This window comes from Monodon monoceros, unplaced genomic scaffold, assembly GCF_005190385.1.
Source record: "Monodon monoceros isolate NGI ecotype Baffin Bay Population unplaced genomic scaffold, NGI_Narwhal_1 Super_Scaffold_6, whole genome shotgun sequence".
NCBI lineage: Eukaryota > Metazoa > Chordata > Mammalia > Artiodactyla > Monodontidae > Monodon > Monodon monoceros.
The window spans coordinates 84,055,229-84,082,946 of record NW_021703783.1 but is presented as its reverse complement, the minus strand read 5'-3'; the positions used below and the strand labels follow the sequence as shown (position 1 = coordinate 84,082,946).

The window sequence follows — 27,718 nt, the reverse complement described above, 5'->3', positions numbered from 1 at the left end:
TGAACCCTTAGGTGGCCATCCTTCTCATCTATCCCTAGGGAGATTGTGATCAACTAGTTCTCATCAAAATTCCTTCCAGGATGAAACATTCTGCCTCTTCATCCCTGCTGTCTGTTATGGCGAGTGTGCCCACCTTGTCTTAGGTGGTTCAGTTCTTGGCCTCTGCTTCTCTGGGATCCCGTCACACCCAAGGAAACAAAGAACCCATCTCAAGGGCAGCATCTCCCAACTGTCATAGCCATGTTATAGAGGACAGTCATCTTGGTACTCCCTTCACTATGTGTCTCTCAATTTGCTCAGTCTCCTAGGGAAGGGGGTCTCCTCCGCAGTGGGGAGCAGCTCACACTTGAGAAATTCACACCAGCTTTCCTATCTCTTCACGCCTTTGGATTCCTTCCTCTCCATCACACCAGAGAAGTTCTGACATACTCCTCCCCTGGTGAGAGCATAAGCTCCTTCAGTTCAGTTTCATCAACCAAGTTGACTAAACTGTTAAGAGTCCTAGCCATGCACCTAAATTAAATCTGGAATCTCTGTTAAATACAACAATATCAATAAATTCAGTCTCAGCATACACTGCTTCTCCTTGGTCTCACACCCTTAGAAGCCATTTCCATACATATTCCTGAGGATTCTGGTAGAAGAAAATGCACAAGCCTGCAATTACTTTGCAATATAAGCTCTTTCTTCCCAGGTCAGACACTGTGCTTGTCCCGTGGGAGCATCCTGAGATCTGATTCTATTTGTGGGTCCCGTAGCAATAAGGGGTGGTTGCGGTAGGTCCTGAGGGGGACAAGCACCCCCTAACAAGGCAATCACCCAGGCGAGGGGACCCAATTCCATGCCTCTTACCCAGCTGGTCTACCCCATTCTCAAAGGCCCTGCCAGGAAAACAGAAAGTTTCTGGCTGGCAAAGATGGGGAGAGAAAGTCAGCTCTTCATCATGAGCTTCACCTCAATTTTAATTTAGCCCCCAGTCTAGTGCTCTTGACAGAGGAAATGGGAAAGAGACGAGGCTACCACAGCTGTCTCTAATCTAACCAGGGACTAAATGGCCACAGACTACCCCCTGCAATGTGTAACTGAATCTAAAACAGCTAACAGAGAAAGCCCGGCCACTTAACACAGTCTTAATGCCTTAATATCACGGCAAATGCAACAAGATGAGAAGGTCACGGCCCCCCTCGACTTCTGGCGTCCCCAGGTAAGTGAAGGGGGGGTGGAGTGTAAAGAGGCAGGTAGGCTGCATTTTTTTACTCAGTGGTGTAAGCGATCACCCATTCGAATAACTTCGAGGATCTGGAAACGCTAAGGTTTAAATATAGTTTAACTTTACCTGCTGGCTTAGGTTACAAATTCAAGTTCTCTATTATCCATCACGTGTGCCTCAGTGTCAATGAAGGGAGAGGCACGTGAAAGTGGGGGCCGGGCCCCAGGGGAGGGGCTGGAACTAAGAGCTGGGGTTCGGGTATAAACAGGGTCCGTTTCACAGTCGTGCCCAGGACACATTTTAGAAGGAAGACTTACTTCTTGGGTCCAAAGAGTAAAGTAGCGAAGAGGTACTAAAAGACCTAGATTAAGTTTAGCAAGTAGTGCCTCCATTTTTTTTTTTTTTTTTTTTTTAGTGGTACGCGGGCCTCTCACTGCTGTGGCCTCTCCCGTTGCGGAGCACAGGCTCCGGACTCGCAGGCTCAGCGGCCATGGCTCACGGGCCCAGCCGCTCCGCGGCATGTGGGATCTTCCCAGACCGGGGCACGAACCCGTGTCCCCTGCATCGGCAGGCGGACTCTCAACCACTGCGCCACCAGGGAAGCCTAGTTCCTCCATTTTTAAATCCCCATGAGCCACTACTCTACAGAGTAAACTTGTGTAATAAACTTGTTTTTTTCCAGAGGGAGCATGACTGAAAGCCTCTTGGTAAATTGCTTTCTCTGGTCTCAAGACAGTGTCTTATTTCTGGGCATATACAGCATCTGAAAATTTGTGGAAAGTGATGTCACATTTAGAAAGAAAATGTAATAGTGTGATATTGTTTAATCAAAAGGTCACATCACATCTTTTGAAAAAAAACTTTTAAACCACAAGAACATTTCCTAAGAACCATGGAGCATATGTTAACAATTTGGGACCAGGTTTAAAAAATACACTGGGCATTTAATTACCATCGGGTCTCTCTTTGTTAACGAAGATTTAGCTTCTTTTATCACAGGACAGGTGTTGGAGGAGAAAGCATGTGTCCAAGTTAAAGCCATCCACTGAGTCTCATGATAATCTCCTAGAGTGAGATCACATGCTCCCAGTGTCTCACTCAGATTTTCGGCCACTGCATTCATAAAAATGTTTGCAGAGCCAAGTGTGATTGAGGGTAGACCACCAGTCCATCATTTCCCCCCACTTTGGGGACTGCTGAAAAGCTAAATCCTCAGTTGATAGTTTAAAAATGACACATCTTGTTATAAAGCAGAAACTAACACACCATTGTAAAGCAATTATACTCCAATAAAGATGTTAAAAAAAAAAAAGACACACCTTTGCAGAGCGATATAGTGTTTAGTGATCACTATCTTACCAAAGTTGCCCCTATTTGGGGCGATGTCATAAAAAGAAAAAAAAAAAGCAACCATTGGTTTCAAAACTGCTTTCTTATATCTCAGAGTTTCCACCAAATACTTCTAGCCTACTTCCTTTGAAGCCAGCGTGGCACTCTCCTCACACTTCTCAGATTGAGTATCTATACTGATCCAGATTCTCTAGGTCACTGCACACCCACCTGCTTCCTACTAGCTTTGCAGACCTTCTCCTAAATGAACCAGAGACACTGAATTTCTCTCTAACCATAAAGCTCTGACTTCTTTTAAGTCAAGGTTCCAGAAGGTGAGACACTTCCAAACCAGCTCCATGTCTGTGGTTGCTCTTTGGGGCGGGCTGGCTTTCCTCTGCCTGTCCTTTCTTCATTAATGTATTTCGTGCATATACCTATTTAAAGCTAACTCTCCACACAAAACACATAAACCTTTCAATCCATTTATACCGCTCTGGTTACCATCCTATCAATAACGATCACTTCAATGAAGTGAGACCTTATTCAGAGTTACTATAGCAAATATAAACCACTACTTTTTTTCTTCCTCAGTAGCACATGGTAATCAAAGTATTTTCGTCACAATATTTGCTTAGTTTCTGGGTTGTATAAAATAGCTGTCCCAAGTGACCTACAAAAAGGGTTTCAAAGGTAAAATAATGGAACCACGGCATGGACACATTATGTGCATTCTCTGGAACAAACACAGATGATAAACATCAGGCAGCCGCCAGCCACCCCAATTAATACCTCCTCACGCACGGTGGCTACAGGTGCCTTAAAATTCAGAACGTTCTCACTGCCCTAGACTTCCAGAACGACATAGTTCTGTGGCAAAGAAAGGATTTATTTTTCACTTATTCATCAACAAAAATGTTCTAAATACAGAGCTATTCTTATTAGCGATGATCTAAAAAGCAGAAAAACAGGCTGCAGCCTTTTCTTTTTCCATATTTGCAGTGTCACCACAGAGGCCAAACTTATTTTGATTTGTAAACGGTACAATTTCAACACGGAAACCTCAGGAGATCATGCGTGTAGCTCCAATGATCTATTTTTAGTTAGCATTCATGATCATCTTTTGGAATAAGTTTATTAATTGACAATGTTTACTTCCATTTGACACTACCATCCTCTAGATAAAGTGGAATCATTTAATTTTCTCTATGTTTTTATGATGACCCCTCCTTTTCTCGGAGGTTCCAATCGATTCTACCAAGCATTTAATTACATATGATATTGGACAGAATTAACATTTTATCATTGGCTGTTAGGACCTATATGTAATCTCATTCATGTCTTCACAATTTCAAAACTTCTTAGGACGGTTAGCTTTAAGTCTCTCTCCTTGGATGGGCCCCTTTCTTTCTTCCAGAATGTACTACCGGAGAACATGAGTGACATTTGCTCTTTGTATGGGGTAATGGATCAAGAATTAAATTGCAATTTCCCTACCCCTCTTCTGTGCTCCTTCTAAGAAGCACACAGGGCTGGATTATTTCAACATTGGCTGTAGAAGTATCCTTTGCTACAAAGCAGGCAGGAGTGTTCTCTCCCCTTTAAGAAACCTTGCTTTTCCCAGATGTATCACTTTTCTCAAAACCTTGGGAATAAGCAGGTTGTTTTCCCTCGTCCCAGGGTCTCCAAACAGGAGACAGAGCCAGAATGCTCCCAACCTCCCCAAAGCACTCTTTTAGATGGGGCCAATTTCATTTTCACTCAAAAACTCTCCTCATTGGCATCAGCCCTGCCATAACAGCCCCGGACGCACTAAACATTTTGGCCCTGACTCAAAGGTTTTCTTCCTAACCGTCACTACCTTGGACAATTTTAAATCCCATGAAAACCACCTAAACGACCTCTTGCTTCACATTTTGCTGACTTCCTCTATCCCAGCAACTTTTACTGCTGCTCTAAGAACTTAATCCCAGGAGTGCTCCATGGAGCTTAGTTCCTGCAATTATTTCACCTCTGATATTTTAGAGTAGACAATCCCACTCCTTAGGGAAAAAAAAAATCCTTCTTTCTCCCCTCCCCACAATTCCCAAGAAGCCTCCAGTCCCAGCTCTCCCCATTCATCAGCCCCTTAGGGCTTCCCCTCCCCCTCTCTCTAGCATGTGCCTTGCAGTCAAGCATTTCAACCATACTTGCCGGTCACCACCAACCCCTCTCTATCCCTTAATGAACCCACTCAATTGCTTCTCTGCCTTTTATTCCACTGGGTCCCACCAAGGAAAATCTGACCATGTATTGATGAGCAACCAATGGGAATGTGAGATTTCTAATCACAGCAAGGCCCTCAACGCACTGGGTCTTCTGCCATCAGGGATTCATAACAGAGGCACTGCCAAATCTTTTCAACAACCCTTAAACCACCTAATAATTCTAGCTACCATTTACGGGCAGGGGGCGGGGGGACAGGATGGGGGAGCAGGATAGCAACACATAATACCAAGTATTGTCCTAGGAGCTGAATATACTGTACTAATAACCATCATAACCATTAAGCAGTTACTTAACCTCTCTGTGTCCCATCTCCTCATCTGTAAAATGAAAGAGCACTGCTGTCTTCATCAGCCTGTTGGGGGTACTGAATGAGATAATGTACTCTAAGTGCCGGAAATCACTCTATGGTATGCAGTTCTCAGTAAAGATGAGCTATTAACATTGAGAATGATGAGGATAATGATGAAGACGGTTACCCTGAACGGTTATTATTATCCCAATTTTACGGATAAGAAGATTAAAGACACAGTATCACACAGCTAGTAAAGGATGGAGAGCAGTTTAAACAGAGGTCTGTCTGCTTCCAAAATGCATGCTTTTTCAATGCTACTTCCACCCCAGAAGACGGGTAGAATTTTTCAGTGCTACCTCACTTCAGAAGACAGCCTTGCCTGCCATGTCACAGAGGAGAAACAAGGCTATCAGATACCCTCAGGCTTGTAATTAGGAGAGGGCTCAGCTGACACGGGTGTATATGACACGAGAAATTTATTAAGAATTCCAAGGAAACTCAAGATTAGAGATACATAATTTCATGTTTTAAAAAAGACAGAGCTGGGCTTTCCTGGTGGCGCAGTGGTTGAGAGTCCGCCTGCCGATGCAGGGGACACGGGTTCGTGCCCCGGTCCGGGAAGATCCCACATGCCGCGGAGCGGCTGGGCCCGTGAGCCATGGCCGCTGAGCCTGCGCGTCCGGAGCCTGTGCTCCACAACGGGAGAGGCCACAACAGTGAGAGGCCCGCGTACCGCAAAAAAAAAAAGAGCTTCAGCATGTTTTTGTTGTTGTTGTTTTTTTAAAGATTTTTTTTGTGATGTGGGCCATTTTTAAAGTCTTTATTGAATTTGTTACCATATTGCTTCTGCTTTATATTTTGGGGTTTTTTTTGGCCTCGGGGCATGCGGGATCTCAGCTCCCCGACCAGGGATTGAACCCGCACCCCCTGCCTTGGAAGGCAAAGTCTCAACCACTGGACTGCCAGGGAAGTCCCTTCGGCGTGTTTTATGATAACTCATTCCAAGATATTTTTCTCTATAGATGTCACCTTCCATAACAATAAAATTACTTTACCCAGAAAAAATCTTAATGAAATATCACTTTACAAGTTTTAAGTGAAAGAAGTATTTGAATAACCTTGTTTAAATTGAGTGGCCGTGAGCTTTCATGTTCAACAGCAGACATTAAATTTGAGTCAACTTGTTATTCAACATATATTTGGAAAATTCATATATACAGAATATATGTATTCTTAAAAATCAAGAGATTTTTTGAAATAACATGGAAGGTGACCTACATGGAGAGGCTGCTTCTCTTCTGCCTGCCCAGTTATAATTCTCTCCCATTCTGGTAACAGCATCACCACTCTCCCACTGTTTAGCCATATGGTTAGGTGAGGTTAATGACACCGATTGGCTGCAGCAGTGGGCACGTGACCCAGGCCTGGCCAATGAGAGCCCACGTTCCCCTGGCCCACTGACTGGTTCAGGGAGAGGCACCTGACCCCACGTCCTAGCCAGGGAAAGCCTAGCCCTAGGACTTTTGATCAAACTACGGGGAAAGAGAAGCTCTTTTTCTACAGGAATTATTAAGCTGATGAGATAGAAACTGGCCATCTCCATTACCACTGGGGGAAAGCTGCCTTAGCATGGAGCCAAAAACAGGAAAGTAGAGATGAGAGAGTTTCTTCCTGTCATTCAATCACCTGGATCCAGCTGTGACTAAGGCTTAACCCTTGGAAGTTTTCCGTTACACATGCCAATAAATTCCTTTATGTTTGTTTGTTTAGGCCAGTTTAAGCTGGGCTTCTGCCATTTCCAACCAAAAATATCCCAACACGACCTATTTGTGCCAAATAGCTAAGATAATTCGCTGAAATAAAATAAAAGCATGGCTAGGGGTAAGACGGGAATAAAGACACAGACCTACTAGAGAATGGACTTGAGGATATGGGGAGGGGGAAGGGTAAGCTATGACAAAGTGAGAGAGTGGCATGGACATATATACACTACCAAACGTAAAATAGATAGCTAGTGGGAAGCAGCCCCATAGCACAGGGAGATCAGCTCAGTGCTTTGTGACCACCTGGAGGGGTGGGAAAGGGAGGGTGGAAGGGAGGGAGACGCAAGAGGGAAGAGATATGGGAACATATGTATATGTATAACTGATTCACTTTGTTATAAAGCAGAAACTACCACACCATGGTAAAGCAATTATACTCCAATAAAGATGTTAAAAAAAAATAAAAAATAAAAGCATGGTTGATTCGCAGGTTTGTGAAAATAGCCAAATGTGATCGCGTTGAATTTACTTGTTTTGTTCTGCATGTTAGTGTACTGTGATTTATTTTTGAAAAGAGAGGGAGAGAAAAAAGAAAGTCTCGGGCTTCCCTGGTGGCGCAGTGCTTGAGAGTCCGCCTGCCGATGCAGGGGACACGGGTTCGTGCCCCCGTCCAGGAAGATCCCACATGCCGCGGAGCGGCTGGGCCCGTGAGCCATGGCCGCTGAGCCTGCGCGTCCGGAGCCTGTGCCCCGCAACGGGAGAGGCCACAACAGTGAGAGGCCCGCGTACCGCAAAAAAAAAAAAAAAAAAAGTCTCACTCCCTGATATACATGTGGGTCTGTCTTATGATGATTAAATTTCTATATATCTTCACCCATGCTTTCCTCCTTATCTCAAGTTGCTAAGGGGACCCTTCTATGTTTTTAATCCTTCTTGCATGTTGTAGAATCTATGTACATTGATAACTCCCTCAGCCACACAGAAAACACCTCCCCAAACTACCCTCAGCTCTTTTTACTCAACTTGCTCCTACCCTTTTGCCTATGGGCACACCTACCTCTCCTCCATGTAAAAAATAAACAGAAAAAGAAAAACAGACTTCAATATACAAAATCATCCATACACATAACTAGGCAGAAATAATCACAAAGAAACGGAAGAAAACAGTGTAAAATATTAATGATGATTGTCTCTGGTGGGAGGATAATAGCTGATTTTTTCTTTTTTAAAAAAAAATGCTTTTCCATACTTTCTGAACTTCCTTAGTGTTCCTTTTATAACAAATATATTTCTTGGGACTTCCCTGGTGGTCCAGTGGTTAAGGCTCTGCGCTTCCACTGCAGGGGGCACGGGTTTCAATCCCTGGTTGGAGAACTAAGATCCCACAAGCCACACGGCGTGGCCAAAAAAAAAAAAGAAATGTATTTCTTAAAATATGCTTCCTCTTTAAGCTACTAACATCTTTCTATCCCTTACTGCCTTTTTGTCGTAAAACAAAAGACCAGGCATCCCTTCCTCACTCCTAAGTTCGCTTTCACCCTGACTCCATCAGAGAACTCACATCACCCAACTGAAACCAAGTGACCAGTGTAGCTGTCACTCTACATGCACTGGCTTCTCTTCTCCCTTTAGCCCATGTGATCTCTTTGGATCATCAGCCATCCCTTCCCTTGGCTCAAGTTTGAAACCACAGGGTCATCTTCGCCTCAGATTTTCCTTTCCTTTACTTCCCCATTCAGTCATTCAACGGGTCTTATCAATTGTATTTCCGAGTGCGCCTTGAACACACCACCTCTGCTCCTTTCCAGTGTCCTGTCTGCTGTCTAACCTTCTCGTGGCCTCAGCGCCATTAATCCCCTGTGCCTCCACCCCTCCCTCATCTCACATATCCCACTGCCTTGGGAGTCATCACCCTAAAGATCAAACACAGTCATGTAATTCCCCACCTTAAAATTCTGAATGGCTCTTGAATGCATATAAAAACCAAGTACAACGACCGGCCTGGCACCAAAGGCCCTCCACAAGCCGGCTCCAGCCCACCAGCCTCATCTTCCACCTCTGCTGAGCCTACACCACAGGCTCAGGGCAGACTGGTTGACTTCCCAGAAGAGCTGGGGCTCTCCTGCACCCACATGCCTCCTTTCGTGCTCCTTCTCCTGCCCTGGGTTGCCATCCTTCTCCTTCCTACACAAACTCCTACTCACCCTTCAAGACCCAGACAAGCATTAAATTTTGACTATTTAATAATTAACTATTTTAATAATTAACACTTAAAATCACACTGTATTTTGGTCCCCAGTAGCCACTGACCTACTTTAGGGCAGAAATACCATTTTATTTGTTATTAAATCCTGGCTTCTTGCCTATAGAAAACAGGCAAATAAACAGGTAAGTGGAGATATAGTAAAAATCCCAAACCTTCCCTAGAGAACTGATTTTTATTATATATTAAGGGAGTAATCATAACGTTTCTGACTTCTAAAAAACAATCGTAATCCCCCCCAAAGACTTTTACGCGGTCTGTGCACTATGGTGGTTGCCCTATTTGAAGTTCTGTACTCTTAGCATCCATTACGTGAGTTTGGCCACTTCTTTTGCCTTGAAATCAGTGTCTTCAGATTTAAAACAAAAAAAATTTAAATCTTTATAATATAAGTTTAAATTGTCTTAATTTCTTAGCTCCTTTCATGGCACCCCCTAATTTCATAGCACCCCCCTAATGTTATGGTCAAGATTTATAAATCTACAGCTTCTGATTTTTTCTTAAAAAAGGGTTTGAATATACCTTTTGTGCAAGGAAAAATAATACTATAATATTCTTCAATTTTTTCCAATTCAATTTACCATATTTATTTTTAAAGGGTCATTTATTGAGTAAAATTACATCTTTTTAGTTATAGAAACTATGAGGTACACAAAGTCACAGAAAGTTTAAATTCTAGAGAATTCAGGATTTTAGAAAGTAGTTAAATGGCATCTCATGTCCTGCAGTAGTTAATGTTGACAAAATGTCCACAAAGGTATCACTAAATCTTCTTAGAAATTTCCATCCTTCTGAAAGAAAGAGGAAGTCATGAAATCAATCTCTCCTTAAAGAGAAATGATGGAATTCATTTATTAAACACTATGTCCACAGCACGATACTATTAACTAGAGGGGACTTCTCTCAATTCCCAAGGGAGAAAAGACAAGGAGATAAATAACACTATAAGCCCAATATGACATATCATAAGACAGGTCCAAGCTGCTGTAAAAGTTCAGAAGAGGAAGACATATCCAGTAGAGAGATCCAGGAAGTTCTTCTCATAAAGGATAAGATATAAACCCAGGAGAACAGATAGAATTTTCACAGACAGAATTGGGGAAAATGCCATTCCAGGCAGAGGGAACAGCAAAAAAAATCAAGGAGCCAAGACAGGAAACAGGAGGTCAATTTGAGACCATGCGAGTGGTCTCAGAGCAGGACTTCAGCTCACCTCTGGGTCCTTAGCCTCATTCACTCTCTAACTGCAGGGTTTCCTTCCCCCTAAAGGCTGAAACCTAAAGGGCCTTCCTATTCCCAAAGGATTCTGGGCTCAATCCCGTGGGCAGTGGAGACTAATCAAAAGTTGGGAGTGGAGGGCCTAAAAGGGCAGGGGATTCATCTGGCAACAACATATAGAAAGGGGAGGGAGAGACTGAAGAGAGACCCAGATACTGCAATAACAGGAACAGGTAAGGATGCTGAACACATTGTTGCTAAACGTTTTGGTAATAAACTCAACCACTGCAACCAGGACACTGAAGCATTCTATACTGCCTCCTTTGTACCGAAAGTCCCATATAAAAAGCTTATTTAATTCCCAAAAAACTTTACAACCCTATTCTAATCTTCTCCAGATTCCTTTTTATAATTTAAAAAAAAAGTCCAACTCTGCTTTTGACGAAAGCTTTTAAGGCCCACCACTCCGTTTGCCCCAGCTGTGAAAGCCTTTAAGAAAGCTGGGAACTCGTACATGTGTACTGGCGGGGAAGATACAGCCAGGCGCTCCTCTGCCCATGCGCCGGAGCCCTCACCCCAGCCCGACTCCCAATAAAAACCAAAGCTGCTCACCCCTTCCTTCACTCAGACTGAATGGACCAGTTCGGGAGCCACCCTGCTCTCCCCAGAAAGCCTCTTTATGTGAGCAATACATCTTTTCCTACCCTCTTGGTGTGTGTGTGGCACCATCGGTCTTGACATCCAAACCAACTGGGGTGGCTTGGGCAGAGGTTGATTCCACAATCCATGGAGTGACCGCAAACACTCTTTTTGTTGTTGTCGTTCTTGGGGTTCTCCATCCCCACCTTCTCCCTCCCCCAATCCCAATGTCCAGCTCCCTAATGGCACTCTATTATTTTTTTCCAGAACTGCTGATTTTTTTTTTATTTATTTTTTTCACTGAAGTATAGTTGATTTACAATGTTGTGCTAGTTTGTGGTATACAGCAAAGTGATTGAGTTATATATTTTCTTCATATTCTTTTCCATTATGGTTTATTACAGAATACTGAATACAGTTTCCTGTGCCACAAACACTCTTAAATAGTGAACTACTGCAATGTCCTTACTATACCTAAATTTGAGGTAGGAAGATGCAAAGAAGGGGCATGACGGAAACACTGAAAGGGTCCTGTGGTCTGAAGTTCAACTCAATATTGATTACCTTGAATGGTCATATACATTCACTCAAACGTCTAATTACCGACTTTAAAACGATTCAGTGTGCATTTGGTAAATGCTTGGCTCCAGGCCCTCCTCACGGGCTAAACTCTAAGATGTTGCATAGTCACAGGAGCTAGGTGCTTAATTCTCCCATAATCACTTGCTTGCAATTAGAAGAAATCTCTACACAAGCTGGTATAGAAACAGAGTTAAACATTTCCCTTTCTTAAAGCTCTGAGTTAAAATGCTAGGGCAACTGAAATGCTAAAATGAAAAGTCACAAATAAACCCATTCTTCAAATAGCCCTTTAGTTATAAACCAAACAATAATCTTAATTTGTGCTCAGTGCAGAAAGTACTTCCATGTCTTTTCAGCCAAACCTACATATCTAAAGGTCATAACCATGAAAACAGTGTCTTCCTCAGAAAGAGTTTAGAAAATCATAATATTAGGTACTTACACATCTTTAGCTGCTCCTGCAGGGCCTAGAAAAAAAGAAAAAGACAGCTTTCCATTATCTTGATAGTATTGCTACAAAAATCTTAAGCCCAATACCCAACTAAAATAATATTTTATAAGAGATGAGTTGAGAATATGATTTTTTGAAAGATCATCTTAAAAAAAGAAAAGGAGAGCAGGAAAATCATAAAATCCAAATCTTCGGTTTAGAATTTATTCTGCCCATTTTTAACAATTCCTATAAATTATAAGGTGTTGTTTCTGAAAGGGATTTTACAGACCACCCAAACTAATCTGCTCATTTTACAGATGAGCGGATTAGGAAACTGACAGATTTGAGAAATATTTTCTTTTCTAAGCTAGTACCTACATGGAACTGTTATAAGTCACGCTATGTACTAAACATAAAGTAAAGCAAAGTCACAAGACAAAATGGAGGTGATGTCCTAAATAAATTAGCAAGACTCAAGGATGCCAGCCCAGCTCCAAAAGGAGTATCATACATTTCTAACTCTGCTTCTATTTGCTACTGAACCCTCTCGTTTCTCCTTCCCACTCACGTGCCAAAAACAACCCACCTCTTTTGGACCCCAGTCCTATCACTTAACACAGATTCTCTGCCCACAGCACAGTTCCATCTGCACTCTTCCCCCTAATATCCTTACCTGAACAATACAGAACTTGGTTCCAACCTTACAAGCCACATGGCATTAAGTATACTTTAATCTCTTAAAACCTCACTTCCCTCTTGTGTCAAATGAGGAAAATAAGAATACCTTTCTCAAAGGTTATTGAAGTTCTTTAAAAGATGTATATCCCTATCAAAATAGTAATGACATTTTTCAAAGAAATAGAACAAATAATCCTAAAATTTTTATGGAACCACAAGAGACCCTGAATCGCCAAAGCAATCTTGAGAAAGAACAAACCTGGAGGCATCAGGCTCCCTGATTTCAAACTATATGACAAAGCTATAGTAATCAAAACAGTACGGTACTGGCAAAAAACAGGTACACAGATCAATGGAACAGACTAGAGAAACCAAAAATAAACCCATGCATACATGGTCAATTAATTTATGACAAATGAGGCAAGAATATACAATAGGGAAAGGACAGTCTCTTCAATAATGGTGTCAGGAAAACTGGACAGTCATATGCAAAAGAATGAAACTAAACTATTATCTTACATCATACGCAAAAATTAACACAAAATGGATTAAAGACTTAAATGTAAGACCTGATACCATAAAAACTCCTGGAGGAAAACACAGGTGGTAAGCTACTTGACACCAGTCTTGGAAATTAATGCTTGGATCTGACTCCAAAAGCAAAGACAACAGAAGTAAAAGTAAACAAGTGGGACTACATCAAATTTTAAAACTTCTGCACAGCAAAGGAAACCATCAACAAAATGAAAAGACAACCTACTGAATGGGAAAAAATATTTCTAAATCACATATCTGATTGGGGTTAATATTCTAAATATATAAAGAACTCATGAAACTCAACAGCAAAAAAGAGAGAGAGAGAGAGAGAAACCAACCTGATTTTAAAATGCACAAACATCTGAATAGACATTTTTCCAAAGAAGATATACAGATGGTCAACAGGCACATGAAAAGATGCTCAATGTCACTAATCATCAGAGAAATGCAAATCAAAACCATTAGATATCACCTCACACCTATTAGAATGGCTACTATCAAAAAGACAACAAATAACAAGTATTGGTAAGTGATCTGGAAAAAAGGGGACACCAGTGCACACTGTTGGTGGGAATGTAAATTGGTGCAGCCACTACAGAAAACAGTATGGAAGTTCCTCAAAAAATGAAAAACAGAACTACCATACAATCCAGCAATTCTACTCCTGGGTATTTATCCAAAGAAAACAAAAACACTAATTCAAAAAGATATATACATCCCTATGTTCATTGCAGCATTATCCACAATAGCCAAGATTGAAAACAAGTGTCCATTGCTGGATAAATGGATAAAGGAGATGTGAAATATATATAGATATACCTATATATATAAGAGGCTAGAATAATAGAGTTCTACTCAGCCATAAAAAAAAGAAGGAAATCTTGCCATTTGCGAAAACATGGACGGACCTCGAGAGAATTATGCTAAGCAAAATAAGTCAGAGAAAGACACATACCATGTGGTTTCACTTATATGTGGAATCTAAAAAACAAAACAAATGAAAACAAAACAAAACAAAAGTCAAAGATACAGAGAAAGGAGTGGTGGTTGCCAGAGGGGAGGTGGGTTAGGGAATGGGCAAAACAAGTGACAGGGGTCAAGAGATATAAACTTCCAGTTCTAAAATAAATAAGTCATGGGGATGTCATATACAGCACAGTGACTACAGTCAATAATACTGTAGAGCATACTTTAAAGTTGCCAAGACAGTAAATCCTAAAAGTTAACTATGCATGGTGACAGATGGTAACTAGACTTATTGTGGTGATGATCTCACTGTGTATACAAATACAGAATCATTTCATTGTACACCTGAAACCAATACAATGTTATATGTCAATGACACCTCAGTAAAAAAAATTTAATAAATTTTAAAAATTATAAAAAGATGTAAACAGCACAAAGTCTGGCACATAAAAATAGCTCACTAAGTTGTTATTATTAGCAGTCACATTTTCCTTAATATCTCAATTTCCATATCTATGAAATGGGAATTAAATTAACTTCTGCACAAGTCACAGAGGTGTGAAAATAAAGGAAAATGTGCTACAAAATAAACAAGTCTGCAAAAAAGTTATTGCCAAAATTGTAAAAACTGTACCCCAGTGATATTAATCTAGGATCTATAATTCTGCAAATTCAAAGCAGAGCATAAAGGTAGTCAAGACTATGTCTCAAATAAGTTCTTTTAAGGCTTTGACCAAACCTGAACTTTGTAACAAACTTGAGTCTTTACTCAGGGAAGAGTAACATTTCTGTTCCCACAATTCTCATTAAAATTATATAAATAAAAACTGCTTTGGAATCTGAGATCATAAAACAAAAAAAAAAAAAGTAAAAATTTTAAAACCTTAACATAAGAACAGTGGAGTGTTTTGATAGGTAAAAATAAAGGATTAGTGCCACCAAAAACCCATAAAAATTAACGTTTTATTTCAGAGTCAAAACAAGCATGAGAATCTGGAAGAAAGTCTAAAAAGAAAATAAATATCCTCATTTTCTTATTTTCATTTTCATGGAAAAGGACAGGGAATGATTGGGGGGTTGCTGCACTCAGGGGAAGGGAGAGCCGGAGGTGTTGGGAACTAATTCTGTGATGTCTTACAGACAGAGGAAAGCGATCATGATGGGTCATGAGTGCTGGGCCTTTAGAGATGAAGGGCCATCGGGCACAATCCACGGCGAGGGCACAGCAGACAGAAGCTGCCCCACTGTGTCTCAGGGAATGGCAGCAGGGTGGTAGGGAAAGAACAGCGTGGAATTGGAAGGCAGAAGACCCAAGTAAAATTCCTGCTCCAGTATTTGTTTGACAGTCACTAGTTCACCCAGCTTCAGTTTCTAATACTGGGCCGACAAAGGCAGCTAAGAAGACAAAGTACAATAAATGGCTGTGAAATTCGCTTCAAAACAGCCACACGTTGCCTCCTCAGTACCTATTTTAATCAGCCACCAGCAACCCTGCATCCACTTCACCTTGACTGCACCAGGCTCCAGGCACCCTTATGGCCTCTTCCCTGCTGGGTTCACCATCTAACATCCCAGCAGGCTCAAGGCAGATGCCAGGTACTACCTTCCAGAAGGAAGTCAGCAGGCCATTTCTTCTGTTCTCAAATGTCCCTCATTTAAAGGGCAACGTCTATTTAATAACTGCAAAGTGAAGGAGGCCAAGAAGTCAAAAACACTAAATCCAGTATATACATATGGTTGTAATGTACACTCCATCTTTATAAAAGGGAAGAAGATGTGCATCTTCTTAGGAGCAAGGTAGCAGGGGGTTAATGATAAGGTTATAACCAGGGCAGGTAGAACACGACTCCCGACACACAGCTTCACAGAGGAAAAGGAAAAAAAAAGACGACTGTAATTGTTGAAACCCTCAGCAAAACTATCAGAATATCTAGGCCTATAAAATGTGAAATATCTCTTTGTTCTGCAAAAGTATAAAATCATAAAATTATTAGAAATAGAAGAAAAATTCTGATTACCCTCAGTGCAACATTTTAATCACACTTCACCTATGTATTGATTATAATTAACCAGACGGAGAGTTCTTCTCTAGATAATTCATGCAAAAGATCCTTTGACTACAACTATTCAGATAGTGCCAAAATCCCATTTGCTTTAAGTTATGTTTATGGTTCATGTGATTCATCATTTATTGAACAAATATTTATAGTGGTGTAGCTACTTCTTTCAAGCCGTCTGGGATAGAACATTTGTTCCTGTTAGTACCACTTCATTTCCTGCCAAAATGACTCTTTACTATTTGAACATAGCCGTGGTACCTTAATATAAGGGAGGCAAGGTAAAAATGTTTCTTGTGGGATAAAAGCACCACAAAATATATAGACCATTAGAATTTTTGTCAGTCAAAAGATTTAATGGCTATTTTCCTAAATTGTAGTACTGATAATTATAATTTTACATATCTTCCTAAAAAGTAGAAGGGGGAAAGGTCTGCTCTCAGAAAAGCATCATATACAGTTCCAGTGACAAATATTGTAAATGGTTAGGGTATGTAAAGAAGAATATTTCCTTCTGAATGTAACTGTTTCTTTAACACTTAAAGATTATTGCTTGTTCACAATATCACTTCACTTCACGTTATTATGTACACCGTTGGTTTTTTTTTTTGGCCACTCTGCATGGCACGTGGGATTCACCGACCAGGGATCGAACCTGTGCTCCCCGCAGTGGGAGCGTGGAGTCTTAATCACTGGACCGCCAGGGAAGTCTATACCTTTTATCAATACTTTCATCAAAAGATTTTAAAATTGTATTCATGATTCTCCAAGTCAAAAGCCTCAGTCACTTAAAAATGCATAGCAAATTCAATTTATTTTAAACATTTAAAAAACTTAATCTGATATTGAGGAGTCATAGAAAGATATTTGATCTTTGTTCCCCATTCCTGGCACAGAGCTTCTAGAACCCTTGGAATTTTCTGAGAGGTAGGGGTGATAGGAACCTCTTTCATTCCAATGAGGAGACTCTTGGCAGCCCCTACACAGCTTCAGGACGGGAGCTGGTCACCAGAAAAGGCAAGGCTTGATTAGAAGCTTGGAACTTTCAGCCCCATTCCCTGTCCTCCTGGGAAAAGAGAGTGGCTGGAGATTAAGTTAATCAGCATTGGCCAATGATTTGAACAGTCATGCCTATGTAGTGAAACCTCCATAAAAACCCCTATAAGGGGCTTCCCTGGTGGCGCAGTGGTTGAGAGTCCGCCTGCCGATGCAGGGGACGCGGGTTCGTGCCCCGGTCCGGGAAGATCCCACATGCAGCGGAGCGGCTGGGCCCGTGAGCCATGGCCGCTGAGCCTGTGCGTCCGGAGCCTGTGCTCCGCAACGGGAGAGGCCACAACAGTAAGAGGCCTGCGTACCACAAAAACAAACAAACAAACAAAAAAAACCCTATAAGGACAGAGTTCAGAGAGCTTCTGAGTTGAACACATTCATGTGCCAGGAGGGGGCAGCCCCCAACTCCATGGAGACAGAGACCCCTGCCCCTGAGACCCTTAACATGTCCTCTGTACCTCTTCATCTGGCTGTTCATTTGTGTCCTTTATAAGAAACTGGTATGTTTAAACCAGTAAGAAAAGTGCCTTCCTGAACTCTGTGGGGCATTCTAGCAAATTGTCAAATCTGAGGAGGGGGGCTGTGAGAACTCCCAAATTTGCTGCCAAGTCAGATGGCAATGCAAGTAAGCTGGGGACCTGATCCTTGCTACTGGCATCTGAGGTGAGACCATCTCGGGGGACTGAGCCCTCAAACCTGTGGTGACAGACACTAACTCTGGGTAGGAGCATCAGAATTGAACTGGATGGTAGGACAGCCCAGTTGGTGTACGAGAACTGGAGAAGTGGATAGCATCTGGAGGGAATAAACCTCTCAGATATTCTTCATGTTTTACAAAAATCAGGTACCCCCATAAAAATCGGGTACCCCCGAACAACCTTGAAATGCTTTATGAATCACACCAAGATTAAATTGCGCTGTATTTGCTTCAGCAAATAATTATTTACACTCCAGGTATAGTTTGTAAACTATATTTTCTTATTTTATCCCATTCCCAGAACAGGTGCAGAAAAAGCCTTGTGTATTAGTTCCACAGGGCTGCTGTAACAAATCACCACTAGTTGGGTGGCTTAAATCAAAAGAAATACGTGCTCTCAGAATTCTGGAGGCCAGAAGTACAAAATCAAGGTGTCAGGAGTTCCCAACTACCTACAGAGGCTCTGGGGAAGAATCCGTTCTAGGCCTCTTAGCATCTGGTGGCAGTAGGCCCTCCTTGGCATTCTTTGGCTTGTGGCCACATAGTGCGTTTTCTGTTCTACACCTGTCCTCACACCACCTTCTCTCTGAATCTCTGTCTTCTCCTCGTCTGTCTCTTACAAGGAAACTTATCACTGGATTTAGGGCCTACCCAGACAATCTAGGATGATGTCTTCATCTCAAAATTCTTCATTTAATTATACCTGCAAAGACCCTTTTTCCAAACAAGATAGCATTCACACATTCCAGGGATGAGGGTGTGAACATATCTTTTTAGAGGTCACCATTCAACCCACTACACCTTCTCATCCCTGGCCTCCTCCACCTCTCCAAAAACAGAAATTCCCTTTTGAAAAGAAATACATAGCAAAATTAATCTTGGGGGAGAATTAATATGACATATCATACATTCTGCAAACACAGACAAAATTTTATTCCTTATGCATAAGAAAGCCAGCTGCAAGATACTACATCAGTTCAGTGATATTAAGTAGATATTTATAACATCTTGGTTCCTATAGACAGATGTTCCTTTGTAATCTAATCAGTCTTATAAGTTAAAAAGATTGAGCTGTACTGCCCAGTATGTTTTCAATATTGTTCAGAGTCATACATTTACTGTTATGAGTTTCCTTACATGTGCCAAATTCTAATACAAAGAAAATATTTCTCTCTTTTAAAAGGTCACATACATCTGTATATTAGAGAATATAGTCTATTAATGCCTTTTTCATCACTGTTCTCTATGCACTTTATAGCTTTCATGTAACATATTGGAAATATTCACAAGTAAATGAATTGCTAAATTACATATTAAATCATGTCTCTTTGTTCAGACTGAGTAGTGATAATTTAAACACACACACCAAAAAATAAAATTATGTATATGAAGAATTTCTAAAAGGTACTAAAGATTTACAAATCACTCTTCTTTCAGCACAAATCATCAGAAATATAAATGATTATGGCTCTCATGGGAAATAATAAAAGTATGCAGAAACATTTTACTCTTTATTTGTTTTATAAAAGAAAAACGTCCCTCTGAGAACTGTATAAACATAACTACAGAAAAATAAACAGAGTTCCCTCTAATTTTGACAGCTTGCTACATCTCCTCTGACCCATAATAGTTCTAAAACTATGTCATAGTCTCAATTTGGCCCAAAGAAGGAGAACAACAGCTCTTTAGTTCATCTAAAGCAGTGGTTATTTTTTAATAAGCCAATAAGAGATACAGATTCATTAGTCATTTCTTCAGTAATGCAGAAAAAAATTCAGGTCAACGTGCCCTAAAAATATAATTTTTTTTAAGTATAGTTGCTTTACAATATTATATTTCAGGTGTAGAACATAGGATTCAATATTTTTATAGATTATGCACCAAACTTATTAAAATATTATTGACTATATTCCTTGTGCTGTACCTTACATCCCTGTGACTTACTTATTTTATAATTGGTAGTTTGTACCTCTTAATCCCCTTCATCTATTTCACCCGTAACTCCACCCCCAACCCCTGGCAGCCACTAGTTTGTTTTCTGTATCTGTGAATCTGTTTCTGTTTTGTTATAGTTATTCATTTGTTTCATTTTTTAGATTCAACATGTAAGTGATAACATAGAGTATTTGTCATTTTCTGTCTGACTTATTTTACTTAGCATAATACCCTCTAGGTCCATCCATGTTACTGCAAATACAATTATGTTAATGAACGTGGAAGCTCTTACAGAAAATCTCTTTGCTTACAGGTTGTCCTTGCTGAGTAGCTATGTTTTCAGCAGGTAAAAATTAATAAATAAAGGTAGCCATATAAGTACAGACATAAAGTAACACATTGACAGTCAGCTGCTATAATTTAAGCCATGTCTAGATTGAGTTGTAAGTGGCTCATGGCAGAACTTGGGTAATTCACTTGGGTCACCTTCGTGAACCATTCACATGGTTGCAGCATCGATTCTGGGAAGTTGGAACAAGTGAACCTCCTGATTCTGCTGCATCAGTGGTAACTGTCTGAGCACAGGCGTTTCCACACCCCTCATCATTCACATCACGTCAAACGCGGTACACCCAAGAGTATATGGATCGCCTGCATCCTCTTACCTTCCTTTAGAGGAAGTAACATCTCCCAGTCGCCCAGGCTTTAACAGTTTGGGTTCATTTTTCCTTCTCCCTTCCCCTTCCTCCCTCACATGTAGCCCATCCTCAGCCTAGCTGGCTTCCAGGGGTCCCTGACATCAATGCCTCAATCACTCATCGACGGCCCTCTCACTTCACTCACTCCTGACAACAGCGTTAAATTATGTCACTCTACATGCTCGCTCTTTCCTTCTATACTAGTCATGAATGTCTTTCCCTATATTAATAATAAATAGCATACTGAGTACTTACATGAGGCACTGCTCTAAGCACTTTACATATATTAACTCATTTAATCTTGAGTAGGTTCTATAACTACTCTCCCATTTTACAGCTGAGGAAACTAAGGTACAGACAGTTTAAGCAAGTGGCCCAAGGTCATGCAGTTGATAAATGATGAAAGCAGGATTCAAACTAGGATTTTTTGGCTCCAGTGCCTCCTCTCAATTCTGAGGCCTTCCTGCCTCTCTGTCCTCCTCACCCCCATCCTAACTGTTCTTACTTCCAACACCCTGCAACCAACATGAACTACTAACCCAGTCAGGCCTGACTTCTCACTGCCCTGAAATGCACCGAACCCATTTCTGTCTCTATGTTTTCATACTGCTCTAAAAATGCCCTCCCTTCTGTTTTCTGCTTATTCAAATCCTACCTATTCTTCAAAGTCAAATCGATTCCCACCTCCTCCAAGCAGGCTTCCCTGATTGCTTAAGGTTTTATTTCATTCCCTCCAGTGTTACATCAGTCACAGGGTACATGATGAAAATTTAGGACTCAATTTTACAACTTCTTTGTTTCCCCAATACAGTTATTCATTCAACAAAAGAAAAAATTTTAAGACCCTAAAAATTCCATTGAAAGTTTGGATATTGGTCTAGAAGCTGAGGGTCCAGCTGTGAACAAGATGTGCAGGCTCTCATGAGGCCTGCCTTTGGGGAAGGGGAACAAAAAAGACAATAAATAAATTAACAAAATATCAGTTCTCCAGCAAAGAGTGTTTCAAACAGATAGAAAACAAGAATGAGTTCAGCATAAAGAACAGAAAGAAGGATGGTGGGGCTGGGACCTAAGTGAGCTGGGGGGAAGTAACACAAGATATTAATGACATCTTTGATGATATCAGCAAAATTTTATATTATTTCCCCCCCGACATGGCCTGGACTAATGCTGAGCATGGTGGAAGAATTTTAATACTACCAAACCATTTACAGATGTAGATTAAGGCCGGACCATACAGCTACAGCAAAAGAAGAGAATGCAATTACCTATCTAATTGAGGATAAGGAGATAACTAACCTAAGTAATTGGACCCAAAAGAATTAGAGTAACTCCCTGGGTACACTGATAAAATAGGATAAAGAACTGTTAAATTCCTCCTCCACGCCTCCTCAGACTATTAGTATATAAATAACAGAAGAACCATTATAGAAACATTCTAGTAGTAAGCTATGGTCAGATAGCTGCCAGTTACACATCTCTGGTAGAAAACCTACAACTCACCAATTCAATCAACTACCATGAGCAGAACACTTCTGAAATGACTCTGCCCTGCAAAAAGCTTCTACAGCCTGCAAAATAGCCTGCACTGAGATAGACTCTTGTAGATATCTGGAACCGTCCAAACTCTGAAGGGATTTTCTGGTTCACATAAAATAGGATTTTCTGGTTTACATTACAGACTTGCTCAACAATCTACACGTATGACTGTATACAGGAAACGACTGACCTGTTGTGGATCATCAGTTCAAATGCGAGTGTGTTCATGTCTCGGCCTAATTAGAGAATACATTCAAGGGAAAACAAACGGATAGAGAATCTGATTGCTGAGTGAGAGGGTGGTGGGGACGGAAAGCAGAGAAAAACACACAGAAAGCAAAAGCTCCCTGCCCTATGGCAAATGCAACTCCTTAAAAATGGACTCTTTATGTCAGAAAGAGAAAGATAAATACCATATGATATCACTTATATGTGGAATCTAAAATATGACACAGATGAACCTACCTATGAAACAGAAACAGACTCACAGACATAGAGAACAGACTTGTGGTTGCCAAGGCAGAGGGAGGGTGAGAGAGGGATAGAGTGGGCATTTGGGGTTAGCAGATGCAAACTATTATATATAGGATGGATAAATAACAAGGTCCTACTGTGTAGCACAAAGAACTATATTCAATATCCTGAGATAAACCATAATGGAAAAGAATATAAAAAGTATATATATGTATAACTGAATCACTTTGCTGTACAGCAGAAATTAACAAAATGTTATAAATCTACTATACTTCAATTTTTAAAAATGGACTCTTTAACCCAGATGTTTCTCTACAGTTTAGGGTCTAGACTCTACACTATGCAGGAAAAATGTACTGAATCTTCAATGAATGGAAAATACAAGAAGTCCTTGTATAATTCTAAGTTGGGAAAAATCAAATTCCTACATTGAGAGGGTAATCTTATTAAAACATTAGAATGGAGAGAGCGCTTGTGTAAGCAGAATGGTTCTCATGATCCCATCTACACTGAAGCACTGATAGCTTGACTCCCCAAAGACTTCTCTGATTAAACTAGCATCTTATTCAACATCTCCTGGGCATTTGGACGTTCGATGTATATTCTACTACACCTTGCTTTGCAACTGTTCTCAAATGGTTAACCTTCCTACCTAGACAATCAGCTTCTTAAGAGGGGGAAAATTTGATTTCATTCTACAATCATCCCTTGCTGGCTGCCCCTACACTTGCCCTAAAATTTCCTAAAAGAGTACAAAGCTTTGCACATAGAGGTGGACTCTATACAAGCTTAGAGTTAGAAATCTACTATAAAGGAAATCTAACCTGAATTATCTAGGGACTGAATGATCTGATTCCTTCTGGCCATTTGACCATTGTACTGCACTTTAGTTTTTCCACATGTTGGACATACAGAATCAAATTTACTCAAGTACACCACTAAATATCAATTTGTCATAGAAACCAATTTCACCAGACAAAAGCCAAGAAAAGCAGTGGTCCAAATAGCTCAGGGAAAAGAGAAGCAATTATCTGGTTTTACCTGAATTACTTAGGTAGTAAAACAGGGCTTACAATGGAGATTTCAGGTTGGGGGCATCATTATAAAGTGCAAATGCATCCTCTGAAAGTAGATTTGCCATGTTCTTATAGAAAAATATTCAAGGAAAACCATTTCACCTTCAACGTTGTAGTTTCTACTACTATATAATAATTACAGTACAAAAAAGTAAAATGAAATGCCCACAGTAACACAGCCAGCACAGTGCCAATGTCAAGCTTGAGCCTCACTCTCCAGACTCAAGTTCAGCACCTGCCCACCATCTTTCTCTGAACTTTTTTCTTAACCTTCCATCCCTCCTCCTTTCTGAAACAGAAGTCCTACCACCAGCTGATAGAAAATTTCAAAATAACAACGAACAAATCCCGAAGCTAGCCAGCTGGACTCACTAGCAGAGAAGTGTTTCGGGGGCGTGGCTTCTCAGAGACAAGGGCGGAGCCACCAAAGAAGTGATGCAACAACTCCCGACTCAAATGTTTTCTCCTCCTTCATGTTTTACAGTCTGCCCTCGGCATCTTGCTCTTCTCTGAACATACAGTAATTTTTAGCAAAGAGCGAGCTTGAGGAGAGAACAGCATGCTCTTACAGGAGCTGTCCTTCGTGAACAAAAGTGAGGCTACTCATCAAGAAGACATGCACTTGGAGAGGTTTTTTTCAATATAACTGTATTTCCCTTTACATAATAAGGGATGTGCTCCTGGGGTGGGGGGGGGAAAGGTCAACCAAATATTTGTAAAGAGGATTATATTTTCTCTGTTTGTTACATTACCATTGCAGAGCTCCCTTATCATCATTCTGGTTTAGCAGTGGAACTCCTCCCTCTATCCCCAAACCTGACAAGCAGTTCATTAATAAACAAAAATGTAAATGAAGTAAACTAGCTCCACTTTAAAGGAAATCTGTTACAAATCCTTCCTGTGATTTCCTTTTTTGTGTATTGTGGTTAATGGTTCTTAACCTTTTTAAAAGTAGGGTGAACATGCAGTGGAAGGCATAGGGCCACAGTGCATGTTAGATTGAGAGATATACACTTCACACTTGAACAGCGCAGGGGTTAGGGGCCTCAACCCTCCACAGAGTTGAAAATCCGAGTATAACTTATGGTCAGCCCTCTATATCCGCAGTTCCACATCCTCGGATTCAAACGACCAAAGAGCGTGTAGTACTATAGTATTTACTATTGAAAACTATCCGTGTATAAGTGGACCTGTACAGTTCAACCTCATGTTGCTCAAGAGTCAATTGTAATTCCTGGTGCAGGATATGGCCTTGACACTGTTCCTGGTTTCCACGCAGAGCTCTCTGGCCACTCTCAAGTTAGAATCCTGTCCTTGCCTTAAGGCACTAACTAAGCTAACTAACCTACGTCACTGTTACAGGAATTGAAAAATGTGTTCCCCAGTGGCTCTCTGCCTATCACAAGATTGAGAATTTAATTCGCGATGGTAAATGTTACCTGCAAGAGATAAACTTTTCAATGAATTATTACCTGGGTTCATTCAAAGCTCTAGGACTAGAATCCCACATATTGTAGCACCGTTTCTTAAAATATTCCATTTGTGTGGTCACTGACAGCCAAAGAGGAATAACAAACTTGGCCAATTAAATGAGCAGATTTCCATATCTGATCCCATACGTGAACATCAAAATAAACTTTAAATAAATGAAAAAGGCTTAAATTTTAAACTACATCTTCCAGGAGGTCTAGGTTAAGGGAAGTGACAGACCCAAGGTCACAATGTCATTGACAGGACATCCATGCCCACCTAGGAAATACTGCAGCATCAGAGTGCTGTTCCCATTTGCTGGCTAGGATGGAATGTGGCATCTGATTGATCTCAACTGGATGAGATATGAGTTCTTTATCCAAAAGACACCAAAATAGGTCAGCAGATATCACTCAAAACAGATCCAGACTCGTAAATCAGTAGACACTAGCTGGGTCAAAGAGAACGGTTGAGTTTTGGAATAAGTCACTTGATACAAAGCCTGGCTGACTGCGTAAATCTGTAAAAGACTTCCCCTGCCAATCAACAAAATGAAGAGGTTTAAACAAAAGTTTCAATATTTTTTTATTTTTTAAATGAAAAATATACGAACAGATCACTGCTAATATTAAAGCTCTGTTACACATATTCTAAAGCATCCTCAATACTGCAGGTTCTCAGAGAAATCGTACAAGCAGCCCAGCGGGTCTTAAGCATCAAGACAGACTCGGATGAATTTTTAGAGCCCTGTTTGCAGTTCTTCCCAACGCACTAGCACCCCCCTCCCCCCAAAAAAGTCCTGAATTGTTCTGCTGCACTTTTCCAGGTGCAGCCTCTGGGTTCCGAGGGGCTGGGGGCGAGGCCTGCGGGAGCGACTGCGGGACGAGGGTGTGCGGACGCCGGCCACGAGTAGGACTCCCCGCGCTCCCTCCGCAGGATCGCTCTGCAGGCTCGCCTCGTCCCGGCGCGACCGCCCCCCACACAGGGGGCACATGCCCTGCTTTCGGTCTTTCCAAAACCGGACAGTCTGCTCCTGTCCCGAAAATGGGGACGGGGAGAGGGGGCTGCTCGCCCGCCCTGCCCGAGGTCCCTGCATCCTTCCTTCTCGCCGCCTCTCTCCTGGCCTCTCCCGCAGAGGCGGCCCGCCCTGCAGAGCTTCCCACAGCCCCCGAGTCGCCGTCACCGCGCCCCCAGCCGCCCGCCGCGCTCACCTTGGCCCGCGCCCGCGCTGGTGGCGGTGGAGTTCCCGCAGCCCATCGCGCCGCCGTCCAGGGAAGCCGCGCTCGGAAGCTGGCAGCCGCAGATCCTGGGGGCGGAGACGGAGGCGGAGGGCGTCGCGCCCCTAGCGGGAGGCCGGCAGGAAACACACTGGGCGGAGGGGCGCGCGGGCACAGCCCCCTCCAGCTACCGACGGGCGCAAACCTGGGCGCCGCAGGCTTGGGCGGGCCGGGACGGAAACCACCGGGCAACCCTCGCCCCCGCCGCGCCCGGCTCTGGGACCCAGCAGGACCCACCCGTCACCTGGGCAACCGCGGCGCCGGCCAATCCGCAGCCTCCTGCGGGCTCCCGGCTGGGCATTGGTCGTCGTTAAGAGGGGGCGGGAGTTTAAAGTAGGTTGGGGCGAGGGCGGGGCCGAGGGGCGTTGCCGGTGCAGGCTGGAGGGTGAGGCTGGGCGGTAGAGGATGCCCACCTGTTTGCCTTCCACATCCTCTTTGCCTTTTCTTCCTTTTCGCCACTTCCCCTCCCTGCTCCAGGATGTGGGGAGGAGAAGAAGTGTCAGGAAACAGCTGTTTTGAGCACGGTGGGCGCCCAAAATATGTTACAGACTGAAGCCAACACTGAAATCCATTTCTGCTCTAACAGAAAACCAATGCAACTCTGTTCCCCCATCCACAGTTGCAACATAAGTCTTCCCCATGTTGGTCATATTAACCTACTCGACTTTAAAATGGATATCTGCCACAATTGTGATGATCTGGATCCAGAACCTTGAGGCAGGAGATAGGTGGGCCCCAGGCTGAGCAGCTGGAATCTGTCCCCTGTGGACAGATACTCCAAGATAAAGATAATGGCAGGAGCAAAGATGAGCTGAGTCCTGCTTGGATAGAACATAAAGAGACCACATATTTCTCATTCTTTTTTTTTTTTTGAATTTTATTTTATATACTTTTTATACAGCAGGTTCTTATTAGTTATCCATTTTATACATATTAGTATATATATGTCAATCCCAATCTCCCAATTCATCACACCACCACCCCCGCCCCCCGCCGCTTTCCCCCCTTGGTGTCCATACGTTTGTTCTCTACATTTGTGTCTCAATTTCTGCCCTGCAAACCGGTTCATCTGTACCATTTTTCTAGGTTCCATATATATGCGTTAATATACGATATTTGTTTTTCTCTTTCTCACTTACCTCACTCTGTATGACAGTCTCTAGATCCATCCACGTCTCAGCAAATGACCCAATTTCGTTCCTTTTTCTGGCTGAGTCATATTCCATTGAATATATGTACCACAACTTCTTTATCCATTCATCTGTCG

General features: G+C 41.9%; 1 protein-coding gene across 1 annotated transcript in view; it reads right to left on the bottom strand.

Moving 5' to 3' along the window:
* CUNH12orf75 (chromosome unknown C12orf75 homolog) overlaps positions 1-26,669 on the bottom strand; it is a 37,525-nt gene extending 10,856 nt beyond the window's left edge. The window contains exons 1-2 of the mRNA XM_029204316.1: positions 26,386-26,669; positions 12,007-12,031 (exon numbers count right to left, since the gene is read on the bottom strand). Coding sequence (XP_029060149.1) covers positions 12,007-12,031; positions 26,386-26,431 — 71 coding nt within the window. The 5' untranslated portion in view covers positions 26,432-26,669. The remainder of the gene's footprint in view (positions 1-12,006; positions 12,032-26,385) is intronic.
* Positions 26,670-27,718: the final 1,049 nt, after the last annotated feature.